This window comes from Ursus arctos, unplaced genomic scaffold, assembly GCF_023065955.2.
Source record: "Ursus arctos isolate Adak ecotype North America unplaced genomic scaffold, UrsArc2.0 scaffold_31, whole genome shotgun sequence".
Taxonomy (NCBI): Eukaryota; Metazoa; Chordata; class Mammalia; order Carnivora; family Ursidae; genus Ursus; species Ursus arctos.
The window spans coordinates 30,325,406-30,344,633 of NW_026622997.1; the positions used below are offsets into that span (position 1 = coordinate 30,325,406).

At 52.2% G+C, this 19,228-nt stretch overlaps 2 protein-coding genes across 4 annotated transcripts in view; one reads left to right on the forward strand and one right to left on the reverse strand.

Moving 5' to 3' along the window:
- Window positions 1–19,228, reverse strand: part of TCP11 (t-complex 11) — a 136,696-nt gene that overhangs the window by 80,891 nt on the left and 36,577 nt on the right. Inside the window, exons 3-5 of the mRNA XM_057304807.1 lie at window positions 18,955–19,093; window positions 17,971–18,108; window positions 14,141–14,268 (exon numbers count right to left, since the gene is read on the reverse strand). Of these exons, the coding sequence (XP_057160790.1) occupies window positions 14,141–14,163 (23 nt within the window). The 5' untranslated portion in view covers window positions 14,164–14,268; window positions 17,971–18,108; window positions 18,955–19,093. The remainder of the gene's footprint in view (window positions 1–14,140; window positions 14,269–17,970; window positions 18,109–18,954; window positions 19,094–19,228) is intronic.
- SCUBE3 (signal peptide, CUB domain and EGF like domain containing 3) overlaps window positions 13,794–19,228 on the forward strand; it is a 36,891-nt gene continuing 31,456 nt past the window's right edge. For all 3 annotated transcript variants that reach the window (XM_057304805.1, XM_026482714.4, XM_057304806.1), the window contains exon 1: window positions 13,794–13,891. In XM_057304805.1, coding sequence (XP_057160788.1) covers window positions 13,807–13,891 — 85 coding nt within the window. In that variant the 5' untranslated portion in view covers window positions 13,794–13,806. The remainder of the gene's footprint in view (window positions 13,892–19,228) is intronic.

The following is a 19,228-nucleotide window of genomic DNA, read 5'->3' on the forward strand; positions in this document are numbered from 1 at the left end:
AGAGGCTCAGCCAAGTCCGGACTCTAGGCTCGGCCGTCAAAACCTTCCCTTGTGTGGCCCCCATTTCACAAGACTCCAACCTGGCTGACTCCTCTTCCCACTTCTTCATCAAGGGACTCGGGTACTTCGCCCCGGAATCCCTTCAGCCCAAGAACCATATTCAACAACATTCTGCCCCATGAGGAGTTTCTGCTGCTGGCATGTCCCTTGGGTTGGTGGCAGTACCTTTGGGCCACTGTGCTTTCTCTGGGCCTTTGCTTTTGCCGTCCCCTAAGCCCTGTTGCAGAACAGATTTTGCCCTTCCTACTCTTCACCTTTCCTACCCAAGTTTCAAGCCTCAATGTGCCCAAGAAAGCTTCCCTTGACCTTCCAGAAGAATCCTTCTCCCTCTCTAAACTCCTGCCACCCTTATTCATTCATTCCACAGATAATTATTCAAGACTTGCTCTGTGAGGCAGGCACTAGGGAAGAAGATGGTGATACAACAGTGAACAAGCCAGACAAGGTTCCTGCTCTCATGGAGTTTACATTCTTATGGGGAGAGACAGGAAAAACTAAGCAATTCGATAAGTCATATATTTATGAGTTGTTATAAGTGTGTATGAATGTATCCCAGATCTGTGAAGTCTCCCCATCTTCCACTCTGTCCAAGAAAGAACTTGGCTTGTCTAGGTATGTCAAAAAGGTCTATATGGCCAATGGATTATGGCAGGCAAGAGCGGAGCGGCTTGGGTGAGGCTGGAGGGGGAGGCAAGGCTAGCCTACAAGGCCTTGAAGGCCATGCCAAGTGCCTGGATTTCACATTTAGATTAATGGGAAAAGACTGCAAGATTTTCATCACGGAGTGACATGATTTGAATTATACTTTATGACAGAGATTCTCAATGGGACTGGGGCAGGGGAGGCCAATGTTGCCCCCTGCTCCGAAGGGACATCTGACAATGTCTGGAGACAGTTTTTGGTTGTCACGACTTGGGAGGGTACGTGCTGGCATCTGGTGAGTAATGGCCAGGGATACCGCTGAACATCCTACAGTGTGCAGGACATCCCCCCACAAATACCCCGGGCGCTGAGGTTCTAAAACCCTGCTTGGAAAATGACTCTGGCCACCGGGTGAAGAACAGGCTCTCAGGCACCACTCATCTGCCCAAGCAGCCCCTTTGCCTTTTAACCGGGGCCTTCTGGTGACAACACCATCCATAAGCCATAAGCACAATTCCACTGGCTGAGCGGGGGAGGGGCCCTTCCGAGGTGTCACTTTGCACAGGCCCCCTGCTCTGAGGGGGAGGCCGAGGGATTACACGGACAGGCTCAAACGGTGCCCTCTCCCCATGATCACAGCCATGATCCTGTCATGACAGCTGCTGCCAGGTCAGTACTCTCCTCTCTGACCTCTCGAATGCCACGCCTAATGGGGCCCTGACGGCACACGATGCCCAGCACTTTACAGAGAGTTTATGGGTATTTACACCAGCACGCAAGCCTATCATCACAGCCTTACCATGTAAATCAACATAGCGTGAAAAGGCTCTCCTCTTGCCCCAGTGCCCCAACTTGAGGTTGGTTTTAAGATTTAGGACAGACATGATTGAGCTGTGGTGACAATGGGAGGTCCAGAGGAAATGTCTTCCAAGGAGCATAGAACCGGTGCCTCCTCAGGGGTGGGGTTGGCCAAGCAGATGGTAGGAGAGTTTGTCTTCTGTTTCCCAGTTATGGACCATTCTTTTTCCACTTCTGTGGGGTTTTTTTTTTTTGGGGGGGGGTGTTGTTTGTGTCATGGGAACTTTGAAGAAAGCTGTAGAAAACCTCTCTCTGGGAAAATGAACACTGGAGACAAAAGTTTACTTACAATTTAGGAGATCCTCAGAGCCCCTTCAAGCCTATCCATGATCTTATGAAATAATTCACACCAACATGTAAATGACTAACAAGATTCTGTATTTCCATCTTAATGGGGGAATAAAGCCCTTAAGCCAAAGGAACTGGAGTTCTTACTAGGAGAACTACTCCATTAGTGGGCTGAGACCCACTCTAAAGGGGATGGGAAAGCATCTCCTAACTGCTGAAGTCTTCCCATATCTCTGCTGTACCTACATATAAAACTGGGTTGGGAGGTGGGGAGGCAAAAGAGAGAGAGGAAAGGCAACAGGGGCTGTTGCTAGGCTAATTTGGAATCAAAAGGCCACCTGAGATTTGACCCAATGGGGCTTGTTGGGACCACAGTACCAGATACTCCTGGTCAGCCCAGAGCATCTGATCTCATTAATAGGACAATAAAAATTAGGGGGACAAAGGCCAAGCCCTGGCAGCTCAAATGAATCTCCTCAGCAAGAGGGAGCAATCTCGTAAAGAGTTGTAACTGAGCAAACGGAGGACTCATTGTGTTTCATTAACTTTAATAGTGCTCGTTATGTTGGCTTCCAAGGGCTGTGGGATAGGAGAGAGAAAGCCAGACTCATCATCAGCGCTTGGGAGCGGGCTGGCTCTCGTGGGCACCCCCGAGGCGCCCAGCTACCCCCACGGGCTCTGCAGCCCAGCACGACATCCTGGCTACACAGGCAAGAAGCCCAGGCCTCAAGGACTAATTCTTTCCTGCCAGGGTGGAAAAAGACAGAGACAAAAAGCTTGGGGCAAACCATCTCCAAGTTGGGCAGGCCACCTGGCCCTGGGCACCCACGTAGAGTCCCTTCCCGGGACATCAAAAGTCTGGCTCCGATCCTCACCAAGCCCCCACGACAGGATCCTGCCAGCCCAGACCCTGGCCCTGGGGCCATTGTCAATGCCGGCCACATCCCTGACCTCCTCCTACTTCTCTATTCCAGACGTGTAACAGAAAAACGGAAAACAAACAAACAGGGCCAGTAGAAAACACATCACCAAACAAACCCGCCTCACATTGTCCTCTGTGGTCGGCCAGGGCCTGGAGCCAGAGGCCACTGGCCTGGAAAAGCCCAAACAGCTCCCTGAGCGCAGCCCTGAGCAGAGCCTCCTCTGCGTTGCCTCCTCCCCAGCTGCTTCCTTCTCTTTCTCCTTCTTCATCTTTCTTTTCCTTCTATCCATTCTTTCCCTCCCTCTTACTTTTTTTGTGTGTCTCTCCGCCCCTCCCCGCCCCCAGTTCTCTTTCTGCAACCGTGATGAAATAAACTCTCTAAACATTGAAGAAATTCTGCCGAGTACATAAAGCCCAGAGTATATAAAACCAATTCATGATGTGAGCCGGCCACGCTGCTGCCTTGCTTTAAAGTATCCATCAGGGGTTCCAGACCCAGGCACAACCACTTAGCATCATGTGGAAATCAACTCTTCATCGTCTGACCCACCTTACGGGTCTTAATACTTGTCCCCTTCAATACTTGTCTCAAGTTGAGCTACATTATTAATTCCCTGGAGACCTTCCCCCCTCCAAGTCCTTGCTCACCTTATTTCCATCACCTGGAAAGCCCTTGCCCTCTTCATGCAACTCCACATATGGGAATTCTATGTATTCTTTGAAGTCATCTTTAAACCGTCCCCTCTGGGGCGTCCCCAAGCTTCCAGCTGGAATTAATCTGTCTTCTTTGTGCCCTCATTAGAATTTTATGTTGGCACCTTTGTATTTGGGCATTTACCATGTTCTGCCTTATATTCTAATTATTTAGATGCAAATTTCTCTCTCCTACCTAATTATGAACTTGAAAGCAGAAATTATGTCATCTTTGAGTTCCCATATCCTTTAAGTTCCTGGCACATAGTAAGTGCACAAAGAATGTCAAACTCATTAAAAATCGAACCTATGGTTATAAAGAAGCACACATACAATTAATTCCACATCTTGACTTCACCATTTACAAAGTTGTTTGAGGCACTGGACTCCTTGAGTCCAGTCGTTTTCAGGCGTTTGCCAAGGGCTGGAGGATGGTATGTTAGATGGCGGCACCTACTGGCGAAGGGTGGCATTACAGCTTGGGTCTCCACGGAGGAGCAACGCAATTTCTCAATCTCAACGGGATTAGACCACGGCCAGGAGGGGCGGGTAATGCAGAAGAGGACTAGAATGAGTTTCTCTCGATCCTCAGTAGCTTTAGGCTGATCAAGGGGAGGAGCGTTCCTGAGTCCAGGCCAAGGCTTGCTCTCCACCAGCGCACTTCAGCCTCCCACAGACTGATCATTTTGCAGGACCTGAGTGAGACACCGAGGAATAACAACCTGGCTGTGATGCCCCTTAGCTTTGCCAACCCAGCTCAGCATGATGCCTAGGACAGCTCAGAGGAAGAGAGGTGGCTTGAAGGGAGAGCCTCTTGCCAAACAAGGGAGGCAAACTTCTGTACGGATATCAACACTCAGCATAAGCACACAGATGGTGAACATTCTGACCCCTTCCTTGCTGCAAGTTTTCAGCTTCTAACAGGATTCTCAGTCCTATGGGAGCCTTTCTCAGAAAATACAATAGAAGCTATTGGAGAACTGAGTTTTTTAAAATAGCCACTCACTTTATGAATTGGTTCATGAATACCTTGAACTTTGCCCCAGTACCTCCGCCCATCCTTTCTTTGATCCAAGGTACCCAGAGGAATTACACTGTTAGGTGGAGGGGTCCCCCTCTCTCCCCAACTTTTTCTCTGGGGAGGGAGCCCAGTGGGGCTTTGGGGGAGGACAGCCACAGGGAAACAGTTCAGGAGCAGCAAAGCTGAGCCTGCCCTCGGCAAAGTTAGGAAGGTCATTAGGAGCCTCCCCATAGCCCCTCCCCTGCCACACCTTTGTTAAGGTTTCCACTGATAACTAAAGATTTAACTGGCAAAGGCTTAATCTTATTATGCTGTCTCATAGGGATATTTGTATTTAGGACCCAAAGAATACGAGGTATAGCTCACAGGAGTGATCCTCTTACGATGGGATTTTAAGCATTGGTGGGAAAGATCTTTGATGGAGCAGTTCAAAGCTGCCTCCTGAGCCTGCTTCCCCGAAATAGAAGCTGCCTGTGGACCCGGCCCCATCCACCTTGGCTCCTGGCCTTTGGGGAGATCTTGAGCTCTGGCTTGTAAGGTTCCAGTTCTGCTTCTTTGTCTTCCAGAATCTGAGAATCTCTGGCCAGAGTCACCTCCTAGGCCCCCTGCATCTCTGTGGTTTTTCTCCATCTTGGAGTCTCCATACTGCCCCTCCGTTTAACCCTCTGCTGCCACCAGTCCTTTCAGGAACCCAAAGCATTCTCAGGTTGGCGGGAGGCAGAGACAGGTCAAGAGATGCTCCTTGGGATTCCCTTGAATCTCCTGGGGATTCCCATGAGCTCACTATTCCTTCATTCTTTCATTCATTCAAAATGCCTTGAGCACAACTATGTGCTCAGGGCTGGGGATACAATGGTGACCAATATGGGTCTCGAAGGTTTGGAAGACCAGTGAAGGGAAACAGGCCGTTACAGTATAGCATGGCCAGGGCCATCACAAGGACCACTGAGCTCTGGGCCTGCCACAAGACACATTTAAGCTGGATCTTGAAGGGTAGTTTGGCTTTCCAGCTGGCAAGAACATGGCATATGCCAGGCATGGTGTGGTCTGGGTACAGTGATGGTGACATCAGAAGACAAACACAAGGTGTCATTGGAGAGAAGGGTCCAGGACTGGCACAGACGGCCCTGTATGCCATATTAGAGGTCTGGAACTTACCTCTGTCAGGTAATGGTCCACAGGAGACACAGTGAGTGTCTGAACGGAGGCAGGGGCAATGGGGGTTGACAGGAGGGATGGATTTGAGGGAGGTTTCACAGGATCTGGTGGTCTATTAGATGGGGAGAAAGAAAGAGTCCTTCCAGTCCTGCAGAAATCCAACTGGGGCTGCTGAGTGGGTTATGGGGCCATTAACCCCAAGGTGAGGTCACAGGAAGAGGACAGCTCAGGGGAGAGTGTTAGAGGAACTATGAGTTTGGCTGGGTGTCGATTCAGCTTGAGGTCTTGAAAAATGCCATTGGAAAAAGCTATAAGTAGGCAGAAATACAGGACTAGACAGAAAAGAGAGGAAGGAGCTAGAGATAGAGATCTGAACAATGGACACATAGCATAAAAGCTAGAAGAAAAGTAGGGGTTAGGGATATAGATCTGGGAGTCTTCAGCACACTGGTGGTAGCTGGAGCCATAGGGCCCTGCAGTGTGGAGCAAACTGTCCACCTACTTTGTGCTGGGACGTCCGTGAGACTTATCAGCAGTAACCCTCCAGCAACCTGCAAGGTCAGAATTTCATCCTTCTCGTTTGCTGGATGAGGAAGTTGAAACTCAGAGACATGAAGAAACGTGGTCAAACTCACCCACTGATGGGCTGGGCTTTGAACTTAGAACTGTCTGAGCACAAAGCCGATATTCTTTTCACCACCCTTGCTGTCCCTGGGTGAGAGTCCCTAGGGAAGTCACATAATGTGAGAATTGAGAAAATCCAAACTAGAAACACTTAAGAGGCCAGTGTGGGGAGAGCAGCCAGCAGGGGATCTGGGAAAAGAAAGGGCTCCAAGAAGGGGAAGAAAAATGTTCAGAGGCTTCTGATGACGCAGGGAGGTCAGGCTAGATAAGGACTGGCAGGCAGCCCCAGACATGGAGATGTGGAAGTCACTGGAGCCCCAGCAGATGTATGTCAGAGGAGCCCTGAGCCAGACTGAACTAGGGTAAGGGGTTAAGGGAAGCAGCAAAGTGGAGATGGAGAGCGGGCGTGCTCCTCCTAGAAGTTCAGGAGCCTGGAAGGACAGAGGCAGCAGGATCTGGGGAAGTTTGTAGGATGCTGTAGGTTGTACTGTGTTTGTAGGAGAAGGAGCGGAGGTGAGGGATTCAGGAGAGGGAGGGGATAACTGACAGCTCCAGCTCACTGTAGGGCCAAGACAAGATAGGGTCATTGAACATGTATGCAGGATTGGCCTTGGCCAAAAGGAGGGTCCCCTCCCCTAGTGGTAGAAGGAGAGGGGGGTGGGGGATAGGATGTTCATGCCAGATGGCTTCTGGCTTCTCCATGAAACAGGAGTTGAGGGTACTGCTGGGAGAAGTCAGGGGGCTGAGGCTGGCAGAGGAGAAACCAAAGTTTGGAAGAGCAGCTGAGTAGAAAGGGACAGAGCACAAACTCAGGGCCGTTTGGAGACTTGCCTTGTGATGTGGAGGGGTCTGGAACCACACATTGGTGTCGATGCCAACTGGCAGGCTGGGTATGTTTGTTTCTTCCATGGAAGCAGCCAGGGAGCAGGTGGGAAGGAAGCAGGTGGCAAAGTGACTCAGGTGTGGGGGTGGGCAGGGAGGAAGGGCTGGGAGGACACTGGGATGAGGGGCCAAGGAGGCCACCCAAGTGGCCAGAGGAGAGACCAGAACAGGTGTGGGCAGCTTGGACTGGGCTAACCCCACTCCCCACCCAAGTCTTAGCAGGGTTGCCAGTAGACCTCTCTTATAAAGGTAAGACTAAGGGCCTTGGAGCAAGTTAGTGCTAGAATCTCAGAGCTGGAACAGACTCTGGAGAGCATTACTTCCAATCCTCTGCCTATATGGCCAAATGGCTCCTCAGCCATCCCAGACAGGTGGGACACAAGGACTGACCAGGGTCAACATGTCTGCTGACCTGGTATAATCTCCTCCTCCCTCTTTTCTTCCATTTCTTCAGTGGTTGTTGTTCTGAGCATTCTCTTTTTTCTCTCTCAATCACTGATTTTTGTTTCTATTTCTATCTTGTCCATCGATTTCTTTCTAAGTGTCATCAAGATTCATGGGGCACCTGGGTGGCTCAGTCGTTAAGCGTCTCCCTTCGGCTCAGGGCATGATCCTGGCGTTCTGGGATCGAGCCCCACATCGGGCTCCTCTGCTGGGAGCCTGCTTCTTCCTCTCCCACTCCCCCTGCTTGTCTCCCTCTCACTGGCTGTCTCTCTCACTGGCTGTCTCTGTGTCAAATAAATAAAATCTTAAAAAAAAAAAAGTTTCACCTCAAATCTCTCCTCATCCATGAATTCTTCTTGGATGACCAACTTCTGTTTGCAGACTTTCCGTGGCACTTTACCCAGATTGCTTGATGCTGCATTTGGAATATGCATACTCTGTTTTGCATATACAGATCTTGCCTTCCTGGTGAGATCCAGCATTCAGGGGATTTGCCTTGTGATGCGGAGGGGTCTGGAACCATATGCACTAATGTCGATATATCTCTTTGAGTAGGGAATCACATTTTCTATTTCTTTTGCAGGACTTAAAGGGCCTAGGAAAGCGTGTATTGGGGAGAAGGTATGCGATAAGTCCCATATTCCACCTGATGGAAGGATTCATGACTAATCAAATCGTTAGGAAAAGGAAGAGCAAGAACTGAAAGAGGTGGGACTGGCAGCTCTGAGGATACAGGCTTAGGAGCGCTGATCCAAGTCAGAAGTCAGGGGAGACATGGATTCTGCTTTTAGCTTTGCCTCTTAAATTTGTGTGACCTTGGGCAAGTCATGTGACCTCTCATCAGACAAATATGATGCCTAAAGCCCCCCCCTTTTTTAAAGATTTTATTTATTTATTTGACAGAGATAGAGACAGCCAGCGAGAGAGAGAACACAAGCAGGGGGAGTGGGAGAGGAAGAAGCAGGCTCCCAGCGGAGGAGCCTGATGTGGGGCTCGATCCCATAACGCTGGGATCACGCCCTGAGCCGAAGGCAGCCGCTTAACCGCTGTGCCACCCAGGTGCCCCGCCCCCCCCTTTTAAAAAGATTTCTTTATCTACTTGAGAGAGAGAGAGGGAGAGAGAGAGAGAGAGAGAGAGAGAGAGAGTCTTAAGCAGACTCCACACGGAGCACAGAGCTAGATGTGGGGCTTGATCTCATGACCCTGAGATCAAACCAAGAGTCAGATGCTTAACCGACCGCACCACCCAGAAGCCCTGATGGCTAAAGCCTTTTGAAGTTGTACTCCTACATGATCCTCCAGAGCAAGATTACTGCCCTATTTCCTCTTATATGTGAAGGGGCTGGTCTGTGACCCTCAGCCTGCCCCAAATGATTAAACTATAACAGTGGCCAGAATGTGTTAGGTTTCTATGGATTCAGAGGAGGCAGCATAGAGAATGGAGGAGGTACACAAGCTTCAGAGTCAAGTCTGGGCCCAAGTCCTGGTTTTGTCCCTTCTTAGTCGGTCATCTGGGCAGTCTGACCTACTTGAGCCTCAGTTTTCCCATCAACAAAATGGGCATAATGGCTCTTGCCTGATAGGCTTGTGGTGGAATGCCTGTTACAGTGCCTGGCACACATAGAAAGCACTCAGTAAATGGTAGCTACGAGCTCTAATTTGTCTGAGTGTCTGGGTCTTCTTCACACAGAGGGATTCTGGAGATACCCTACCCAGCAGGTGAGTTTCCTTCTACTCTCCAACTTGAAAGTGCTGCTGATGAGTGCAGTGTGTTGGATTGCATGGCCTTTCTGGAAACTTCTCAGTAAGAACATGTGACAGGGGACGCCTAGATGGCTCAGTCGGTTAAACGTCTGCCTTCATCTCAAGTCATGATCCTGGGGTCCTGGGATTGGGCTCCTCATGGGGCTCCCTGCTCAGCAAGGAGTCTGCTTCTCCCTCTTCCTCTGTCCCCCCTCCCCCGGCTCGTGTTCTCTCTCCCTCAAATAAATAAATAAAATCTTTAAAAAGAAAAAAAAGACATGTGACAGACAGAACCTATTGGGGGTGGTGAGAATTGAACCCAGTTGGTTGTACTCACACCCAGCAGCATCAAAGTGTGGCCAGCGACAAGAATGCTTCTTCCCAGGCACTACTATACCTTTACTATCAAACACTGTGGCTTTTGTTCCTTCTGAGAAGTAGTCAGAAGAATAGCAGTAGCCACTGCCTACAGAATGCCTACTATGTGCCCAGGGGTTTCCATTCATCATTTCATTTAATTAACATTTGAAGGTGGGTGTTTTTATTCCCTTTGTTGGAAGAGAAAACTGAAGCTCACTGAGATTCAATAACTTACTTGAAGTCACATAGCTAGAAAGTTAACAGAGTTGACATTTGCCTTTTTTTTTTTTTTTTTTTTTGAGAGAGGGAGAGAGAGAGGGAATGCAAGCAGGGGTGGGGGCACAGGAAGAGGGAGAGAGAGAATCTTAAGCAGGCTCCATGCCCAGCGCAGAGCCCAATGCAGGGCTTGATCTCACAACCCTAAGATTGTGACCTGAGCCAAAATCAGAGTTGGATGCTTAAGTGACTGAGCCACCCAGGCGCCCCCACAGAGCTGAGATTTGAACCGCAGGGTTTCTTTTACTCTGGAGCCCTTGTAGTTAGGCAGTGATGCATGCCCACCTCTGAGGTCGTGTGACCATACCTGTGATGTAGACAAGGAAGCTGAGGCTCAGAGAAGTGAAATAATTCAGCAGAAACAGGTAGATGGCTGGAAAATGAGAGAGCCTGACATTGTCCTTGGCAAAGTCTCATTCTGACATGTACATGTTCTCCATTAGACTAGGCTGCCTGTCGAGGAGGGTCACTGGACCCATTTCACAGATGGGGAAGCTGAGGAGCCGAGAGAAAAAACAAAGGCTCATGGAAGGAGACTTGGCTGGGGAGGGGAAGTCTCTGAGTGTGATGGGGCCCTGGCAGAGGTATTCCTAAGCAGGATCTGGCTGGGTCCCCAGCCCAGTTCTCTCCCTAGATATTTGCAGGGGGAAATTAGAAGGAAATGAATGTAAGAAGCAACCCCGAAGGAGAGTGAAGCTGGAAAGCAAACTGTGGCCCGAGAGAGTATGGGAGGTCCGGAGAATCCAGGGACATTTTGCTCCTGCCCGTGAGGGTATGGCATTTGCTGCTGCTTTTGTAATACCACTTGGAAGCACCATCTCATGATTTCTCCCTTGTCACCTTCCTGTGTCACTACCCAGTTGTGAGTCCCTGCAGAAGCGGACAGGGCAGAGGGCCGTGGGACCAGCCCCCCAGTTCACAGTGCCTAGTGACAGAAGCCTTGCTTCTGGGACCAGACTGGATGGGGCGGGGGGGGGGGGGAGCAGAGCAGAGAACTGCTTCTCATGCCCAGATGTGAAAGAAGCGCCCCCAGTCCTAGAGGAGTGGAGAAAAATCTGGCAAAATGAGGAAAAAAGGAAACTAGAGTAAAAGTCCCTGAGCCTCCCAGAGACTTAGCAATTAAGGGGGGCAATGTCCACGCTCAGGGAACCAGGAAATCACACTGAACTAGAGACAAGGTCTAAGGTGACCTATTAATCTGCCTCTACAGAATCCTTCATGCCCATCTCGCCTGTGGTTTAGAGGGTGAGCCAGAGACCTCCTCCCTAGGGACCTAGAGCAGCTCACAGGAGTGTCCAAGGCAAGGCAGAGACAAAGCAAGGCACGGTGCAATCTCCCTCCCCTGACTTGGAGGGGCTCCTCAGCTCTCTACCTGTGTCCCCATGTAGATCAGGCACCATCTGGCAACCTCCAATTCTTCTTCTTTTTTTAACCACTCTCTTGTTTGGGGCAGAAAGGATGGCAAGTTTGCACTTGTCCCCCAGCCCTATACGTAATTGGTGGCAGCAGGCAAAGCAGCTTCAAGAGGGAGGGGTTTGCCAGTGGAATGAAGGAGGGAGGGAGTCCTAGAGTGACAGAGCTGGAAGGGACCTGGGAGATCACTTGACCCAACCTTTTGTGGCCTCCACACCATTCCTGTAATCTGTGTGCTTCCATCCCTACCATCATCTCTCATGCCAAGCAGGGGTTCTCAAAACCTCCTCCCCCAGGCTTCCTAAGGGCACTGTCTCCTGTCTCCTTTCCACCAAGGAGCTAATCCATCCTCTTGTTTTCTAGATAACACTGAGGCTCATTGAGATGTGACTTGCCCAAAGGCAATGTTCGTCCCAGGATACAGCCAGGACAAAACGCCCAAACGCTTGAGACTATTTCCATCCTCCTACTCTTCTACTCAATCCCTAGGGAAGAAAGGGCTCAATTCTTCTCCCTGGGAGCTCAGGAGACCTTTGACTCACACTGTCACCTAACTGATGTGGGCTGCCAGTGTTAAGGTTGTCTAAGAACAGAGTTACTTTCAGGATGACTCTGGTCATTTCCCTTCCTCCCGGGTACCCTGAGGACTTTGTGAGGTTAGTCTAGATCCCAATTGCCTCTTCCCTGAAGAAAATTAGCTCTGAAGCATAAGTAACTGCCTAGAACCTGGCATGGTCTTGGGCTGACTCAGGTCCACACTCCAGGAAAGCCCTCACCACCTTTTCAAGGGGTCTTTCCTCTAGGATGAAAGGAGAGAAGATGCCGAGCTGTAAATCCACACAGGAGACAGTGTCCATGGTTCAGAGACACTGCTCTTTTTATATCTTTTGCCCCTATTTTCTGCAAATATTGTTTCTCTTTCCTCGGCTGCCAGTCAGTTGGAGATATGAAGAGCTCAGAATGGACTGGTTGGGACCACATCTTGAGACTGTGAGGGTAGGTTTGGAGAAGTGTGTTGTGCAGATCTTTGTGTCTATATTTACACACATAAGCATATTCTTGTGGGTTATCTTTTGCCTCTGTGCTGAGTGCATGAGAGTGTTTTATACGTGAGCCCACCTCTATATGGGCAGGGTGACTCGGTGGGCTACCTCCAAGGCCTTAACCGCAAGGGAGTCTGCCCTGGAGGTGGCAGTTTGAGCTGGGGGAAGGTTACTTTCTTCTTGGTCCTCAATTAAAGTGGAGTCAGCACTAGGAAGGAGCACTGAGACCCGACGGGGTGGGGGTGGGGGGTGGAGGTTAGAGTTGGTGGGCGTCCCTCAGTCCGAAGTCGGAGCCCCTCTCGGTTTTTCGAGGTCCTACGTGGCTGTGTCTCGCGTGTGGGGCTGTACCGGGCGGGCGTGCCAGAGTATCCGTGCGATCACGTCCACCCCAGCCTACCCGACACCTCGGGCTCTCTTTGTCTCTTGGTGTAGGTGTGCGTGCAAACCTGCGTCGCACGGCCCTCATCTCGTGCGAGCGCCTGGGCGCACCCTAGCTCCCCCACTCTTTCCGCGGGGAGAGAGAAAGAGCCGGAGCCCGGTGCTGTTTGGTCTGGAGCCGAGCGGGGCTTGCATTGATCCATTGATTGTGCACGGTCTGCGCCTGACCTCCCTGCTCCCGGGGAAGCCGTCTCCATGGAGACCGGACCCGCTCCCCCAGCGCCGGATTGTAAATTCCTGCAGGCAGCGGCCCGGCAGCCTGGGGAGGGGGCCGCCGCGCCCGGGCGCGCAGGGGGAGCGGCTGCCGCGCCGAGGCCCCATTTGAAAGAAAAAAGGGCACGAAAAAGGAGGTGGTGTAGGAGGAGGGGGAGGAGGAAGAAAACGAAAAGGAGCGAGGAGAGGAGGAGAAAGAGGAGGAGGAGGAGGAGAAAGGCGAAGAAAAAGAGACGGAGCCTGAGAGACGGAGAAGGAGCGAGAGAGGAAGAAAGAGAGGCAGAAAGGGCGTGTTTCTGGCGCTGCGTTTCCCCTCCCCTTTCTCAGGTCCCTCGCTCGGGCTCTGCGCGCTCTCCGGCTGCAGCTCTCTCCGGGCGAAGCTGGGAATTGGGTGGGATTATACGGAGCAGCCCCGCCGCCGCCGCCGCCGCTAGCAGAGCCCGGTTCAGAGAAGGCGGGGGTTCCCCTCCGTCATTGGCGCCGGGCGCCCCCAGCCTCCTCGCGCTCTACGCCTCGCTCTCCCCGGCGTCGGGCCGGGAGAAGCCGGCAGCATCGGGAGCCTCCCGCCGAGGGCGCCGCGGTCCGCGCCCCGCGCCCGCAGCCCCCGGCCCGGCCCCGGCGGGGCGCCCCCTCCCCTCCCCCCTCTGGCGCGCGGGGGCCCGGCCGGCTTCCGCCCTCCCGGGGCTGCGAGACCGGCCCCGGCCGCCCGGCCGCCGGTGGCTCCAGCCATGGGCTCGGGGCGCGTGCCCGGGCTCTGCCTGCTCGTCCTGCTGGTCCACGCCCGCGCTGCCCAGCACAGCAAAGCCGCGCAAGGTAAGGAAGGAGGGGCGCGCGGCGGCGGGGCTGCCGGGGCTGCGGGGCCCGAGGGCGGGGGCGCGATTTCCGAGGGGCCGGGCAGGTGCTGGGAAGCGTGCCGCTGTCAGAACCCAGCACCGTGCACCCGCACTCCGGCTGGGGGACCTGACCTCTGGGCGCTGCGTCCCGGGCGAAAGGCTGGAAGAGCCAGGAGGGACACGGAGGAGTGAGAAGTTTGGGGGGCCCTGGGCAGAAGTCGCCACGCACCTCAGAATTCTGCCCGACTTCATTGCCACCCCAGCATCTTCGAAAGACTTCTTGTCCTCCAAGAGTAGGAGAGAGAATCTTTTCTTCTCTCAGACATTGCCAGAAACTTAAGCTGTGGCCTGGAGAGACTGAGAGAATGAAACTTTTCAGCCACGCCATGTATTTCTTCCCCTCACCCCCAACCCTCATGCAAAGTCAGACAAAATTTCCAAGTTGTTGTCTTATCAGTAGAAAAATGTTAAAGAAAAATAGGATCTTTTCTGGAAAGACCAGCTCGGCTCTCACTGGATGGTAGGGGGCTGAAGAAGAGAAGAAAATTTCTGACTGGCTCCCAGCAAGAATGTCGCTTTCTGCCTCTTTGGGGGGAAATCTCTTTCGTCTTGCATGGCTTTCATTTCTTATCATAATATTTATTTATTAAGGCCTCGGGTTTCCAATTCCATTTAAATCCAGGTCAGAATTGCATTAAAATAACAAAGTAAAATTCCAGGCCAGGGAGCTCTGACAGATCCCTCTAGGAATTAAAGAGAGACAGGGAGGCCCTCCAGCCCCCATCCCTGACCCCAGACTCATTGCCTGGCCAGTCCCAAGGCTTTCCTGGCAGAAAGCAGGCTGGTGGGCTACAGTTCTCTTGGGGACAGCCTCCCCTCCCCCTTGGCCTCTTGCTGCACCCTTCCCCCATCATGTCCTCACCCAGGAAGAGATTTATATGGACAAAAAGAAAATTCCTCCTGGCAAGGCTTTGCTGAGGATATGATTCTGCCTATTGTCCCAGGGGCTCCTGAAGCCAAGCTGGGGTGTGGAAGTGGCTGAGCCAGAAGGGAAAGTTGAACTTGGGAGTTGGGGAATCCTGAGTCTCTGGCAGTCAGGTCGCTGTGTCCTGGAGCCTGAGTGACTCGCTCTTAAGCTGCACTTGTGTGCTGGATGGGCTCCCACTCTGGTAAAATTAAGGTGTTATATCAACGCCAGTCTCTTCTCCCAAACGCTGCCTCTTCAACTACCTCCTTCTTCCTCCAACCTGTCCTTTAACAGAACCCAAGTACTGGAGATCCGCAGCTGTCACATACCAGACCCCACCCCCACCCCCTTCCAACCCCAAAGTGACTCTTCTCCAGTCCTGGTTCCAGACAGCCCACTACCACTGCCACCCCCAGCCTGGGAGCAGCCCCTCTCCCACTGTGGATTTGCTTGTGTTTTCATAAACAAAGCTGGCTTTTGTAGTGTGTGCTGACTTACTCATAACATGGAATTAGCTAGGGAGTTTAGTCTGAAGGAAGGAACAGATTTCATTCAGTAATCTAGAGACAAGATAAGGGCCTCTTTCAAGTTGGAGCCAGTGTCTGTAGTGGCCTAGTGAGAGTGGGGGGCTGGGGGTAAAGGGGGGAGCAAACAGTATATTCAGGGGAGTTCCTAGGGCTGATGGAGACTCCTAGAAGGGACAGGTGCCAGGGGAGATCAGCTTATCCTTCAGGGATTGAAGGACTCATAACCCCTCCAAGGTGCTCTGGGGCTCCCTCTTTCATCAGACACCCTGCTGGGTGCTGCTGTGGGTGGGGAATGCAGCTAGATTGGAGGGCTCTGCCCTCAAGAAACTTACATCCTCATAGTTTTGTTCACTACTTTGTTCAGGCCACACTCGCTCTGACTGGACCGCAGTCAGCTCTGTACCTTCCTTCCTTCGGATCCGTGAGTCTAGCCCGGCATAGAATCGAAGCCTGTCATTTCAGCTACCTTTGACACTGCTGTTCAGGAACTATATTAACGTGGTCAGCCAGAGATTGCCTAATGACAGGTCTGTTGGGTTAGAGGGATGTCTCTGGACCCAAATCTGCAGGCCAGTGCCCTGGGAAAGACAAGTACTGACCAGATAGGGCAGCTTTACCCCTAGATGGAGTGCTGTGGACATCCCTTGCTCCCAGACATATCTCCTGGATATCACCAGGGCCAGCAGGTGTGCCTTCAATGCCATATGCTTTTAAATGAAGCTCTAGTGGGTCTCTTTAAATTACAAAGACTCTTGGCAAATATCTTATGCAGTTATTATACCTCTGGGTATAGCATATATATATTACAGTTACTATACTTCAGTGCCTTTTCTCCAGAGATTCCATCCACCCGCCCCCCCCCCCCCAAGAACCAAAGTGGAAAGGGGGATAGGGAGCCAGGAGGGACAAGGAAGGGAGCCCTGAGTGTGCAGGTGAGTGTGTGTGTGTGTATGAGAGATGTTCACCGCCATCACCCACAGGTGATGTAGCTGGGTGTCTGTGTCTCTTGTGACTTGGATTCGTACATTTTTGTGTCTTTGAGAACTGTGTGTGGATGAGTGGGGGGTAAGCTCGTGTGACTGGGAGTGAGTGAGCATGAGGGTACATGGTTTTGAGTGTTTTTCAAGTGCCTGTCTGTATATTTTAAAGTAGACAGACTGGATAACCAAGATAATTGTTAACTTAAAAGCATTAATTTGCTTTGCTTTTTCTTGGGGGGGGGGTGTGCAGCAGTGGTTAAAAAGACCTAATCCTTGCTTAGGGCTCAGGTTACAGCTGAATGAAAAGGTCTCCTGGCCTCCCGGGGAAAACTTGTCCCCAGGGCGGGCTCAGGGAGAGCCAGCCTGGCCGTTTAGTTTACCTGGTTGTTTTCTCTTCTCATTAGGGATAAAATGCCGATAAAGTCGTGTATTTAGAATTTCCAAGTAACACCATCCCTGGGACTGAGAGCTTTCATCTGGTGGCAAACAGTGTCTCTCTGTCTCCGCGCGTCTCTCCGGGTCTCTGTCTGGGTGTATGTGTGTCTCTCTCTTTCTTTCCCCCACCCCTCTTCCTCTTTAATGTGGCTATTTCCTCTCCTCCCGCTTCCCTGGGCTCCTGTGGCCAGCTCTTACAGTGAGGGGACTGTTCCTCCTAGCCCCTCCCTCCAAAATATGAAATGAAAACCATAACCATGTCAGCGGGTGAGGGTGGCCCCGTGGGCAGCCGGCTATTGCCCGTGCCCCATCCAGGCCACACTGGGGAGACAGAGAGAGAGAGAGTCAGTTCCCACTCTTGGATTCTGGTCTTCAATCAGTCGCTTCTAAGCCTGTCTCCCCCCACCCTCCATTTTTCCAGAAGGGTGGAGAAGAGGGGTGGACTGCTTAGAAATTCCTCAGGAATCCCTTTGACCTCTCTTCTCTCAGTGACATGTCCCCTGGGGAGGTGAGGAAAGCCTGGGGCCAGGGGAGCACTTCTCCACTTCTTACCCCTCATCTCCTGAGTCTCTGCAGAGTGGGATGAGAGAAAGGGGAGCAGAAGACACCGAGGCCAGAATTCCACAGGCAGAGAAAGAAGAAAGTTATCAGCCACCCCTAAATGAGATTGTTTTCTGAAACCTTCAGGAATCTGAGAGCATGAGAACCGGTTTGAGATGCGAGTGGCCGGGACCTGTTGTAAAAGGAGCCGGCCCTGGGTGTGAATTTGGGAATGCGAGGTGTGCATTCACTGGGGCGTGCGAGCGTGCGTGCGTGTGCATGATTCAGGGTGTGTGTGTGTGTGTGTGTGTGTGTGTGTGTATCCACCCGTGCGTGTGTGCGAGCGCAGTGCTCCGGTGAGAGGAAAAAGGAAGCAGGGCAATGTGCATTTTGTTTTCATTGGAGAAGTCAAGAAGTGGAATGGCTTGGTCCAGTGCCTCGGATTGAGGGTGGGGGAAGGGAATGGATGGTTTCAGACCCTCTTGCAAAGATGGAGGTGGAGGGGCTTGCTGCCTGAACTCACCCCAGTCCCTGCCCCCGGCTCTGGTCCCCGCGTGTCAGGGTGTGGGCCTCCCTTGACGTCCCGTACCCCTAGCACATGACCACTTACAAGAAAGAGTCCCTGTCAGGGCTGGAAACTGCAGAGCGGCTCTGAGGCTGGCAGTGCCCGCAAGAGGCCCAGACCTGGGGACAGCTTCTTCAGGCTCAGTTATAAGACAGGAGTCTGGAAACAGAGGGCCGGCTGGGCCTTGGGGGGAGAAGTGATACAACAGCTAACTCAGGGATATCTGAGGGGTAGAGGAGATAGGCAGCTGGGCTAAGAGGGGACACAGATCCTCCCCTCCCCCCACTGGCCCCTCTGTCTCCAGACTGGCCACTCTCCTCCCATGCCCGCATACTGCCAGCTCCAAATGGCATGTGCTGGGGCGTCTCGTGCCAGTGGGTTGGTAGCACACAGCCTGAGGATTGGGGCCTTTGAGGAAATCATTGAAATTCCCTTCCTCGCTTGTAAAATGGACTAGAGTATCAGGAGGGTCCCTTTCAGCTCTGAGATTCTGCACATCTCATTGAAATCCTTCCTGCTAGAAGGCAGAAGACACTGTAGCAAGCCTCGGTCCTGCCCCCAGGCCTCCTTGGGCCTTCCTGCCTGACACTCAGGCCCTCTTCTCCCTGGTCCCGCCTCTACTGCTCCCTGCCCCCGTCTGTCACTTGGCTACTCCTCCTTTCTTCTCACACCCCAGTTTCCTGGGGCCCCAAGTACCCAGTTGTTCTGTGTCCTTAAGTAGTCTTTCCCCTTGTTAAGAGCCCCTACAAAAGAAGTGTGTGTTTCTGTGCTGGTGTGTGTATCCAACAACTTTGGGAGGTGGAGCTGTAATGGTTGTTCTGGGAACTGAATACTATCTGGGCAGGGCCCCGAGGCCGCAGTCCCTGGTCCTGCACCGTATGTTCTCAGCTCCCAGACTGGCCCTCTGTATTCTCCAGCCGAAACATCTCCCCCTTTCAGACCAAGGTACTGTTTTGTAGTTGCTACAGGGTTGGGCCCCAGAGGCAAAGAGATGACCCCTAAATAGGGCACTGTGACCCTCACTCTTACCTATGGTTTCCTTGCAGCTGTACCCATAGCCCTAGAGAGAGCTGTGGAGTTTGGATTTCGGAGCCCCAGGCCAGGGGCTGTCCACATCTGGTCCCTGATGGCGCCAAGCTAAGGAGAGACCTGGGCAGGAGCTGCCGGGCTGGAGGGAAGATCCAGAATAAGGAAAGAGATCTAAGGAATCCCTGGGTGAGGGCGGAGTGTCAGGGTATGTGGACATGGGGGGGGGGGCTGGAAGAAAGGGGGAGCTTAAAGGATAGACCCTGGGGAGCAAGTT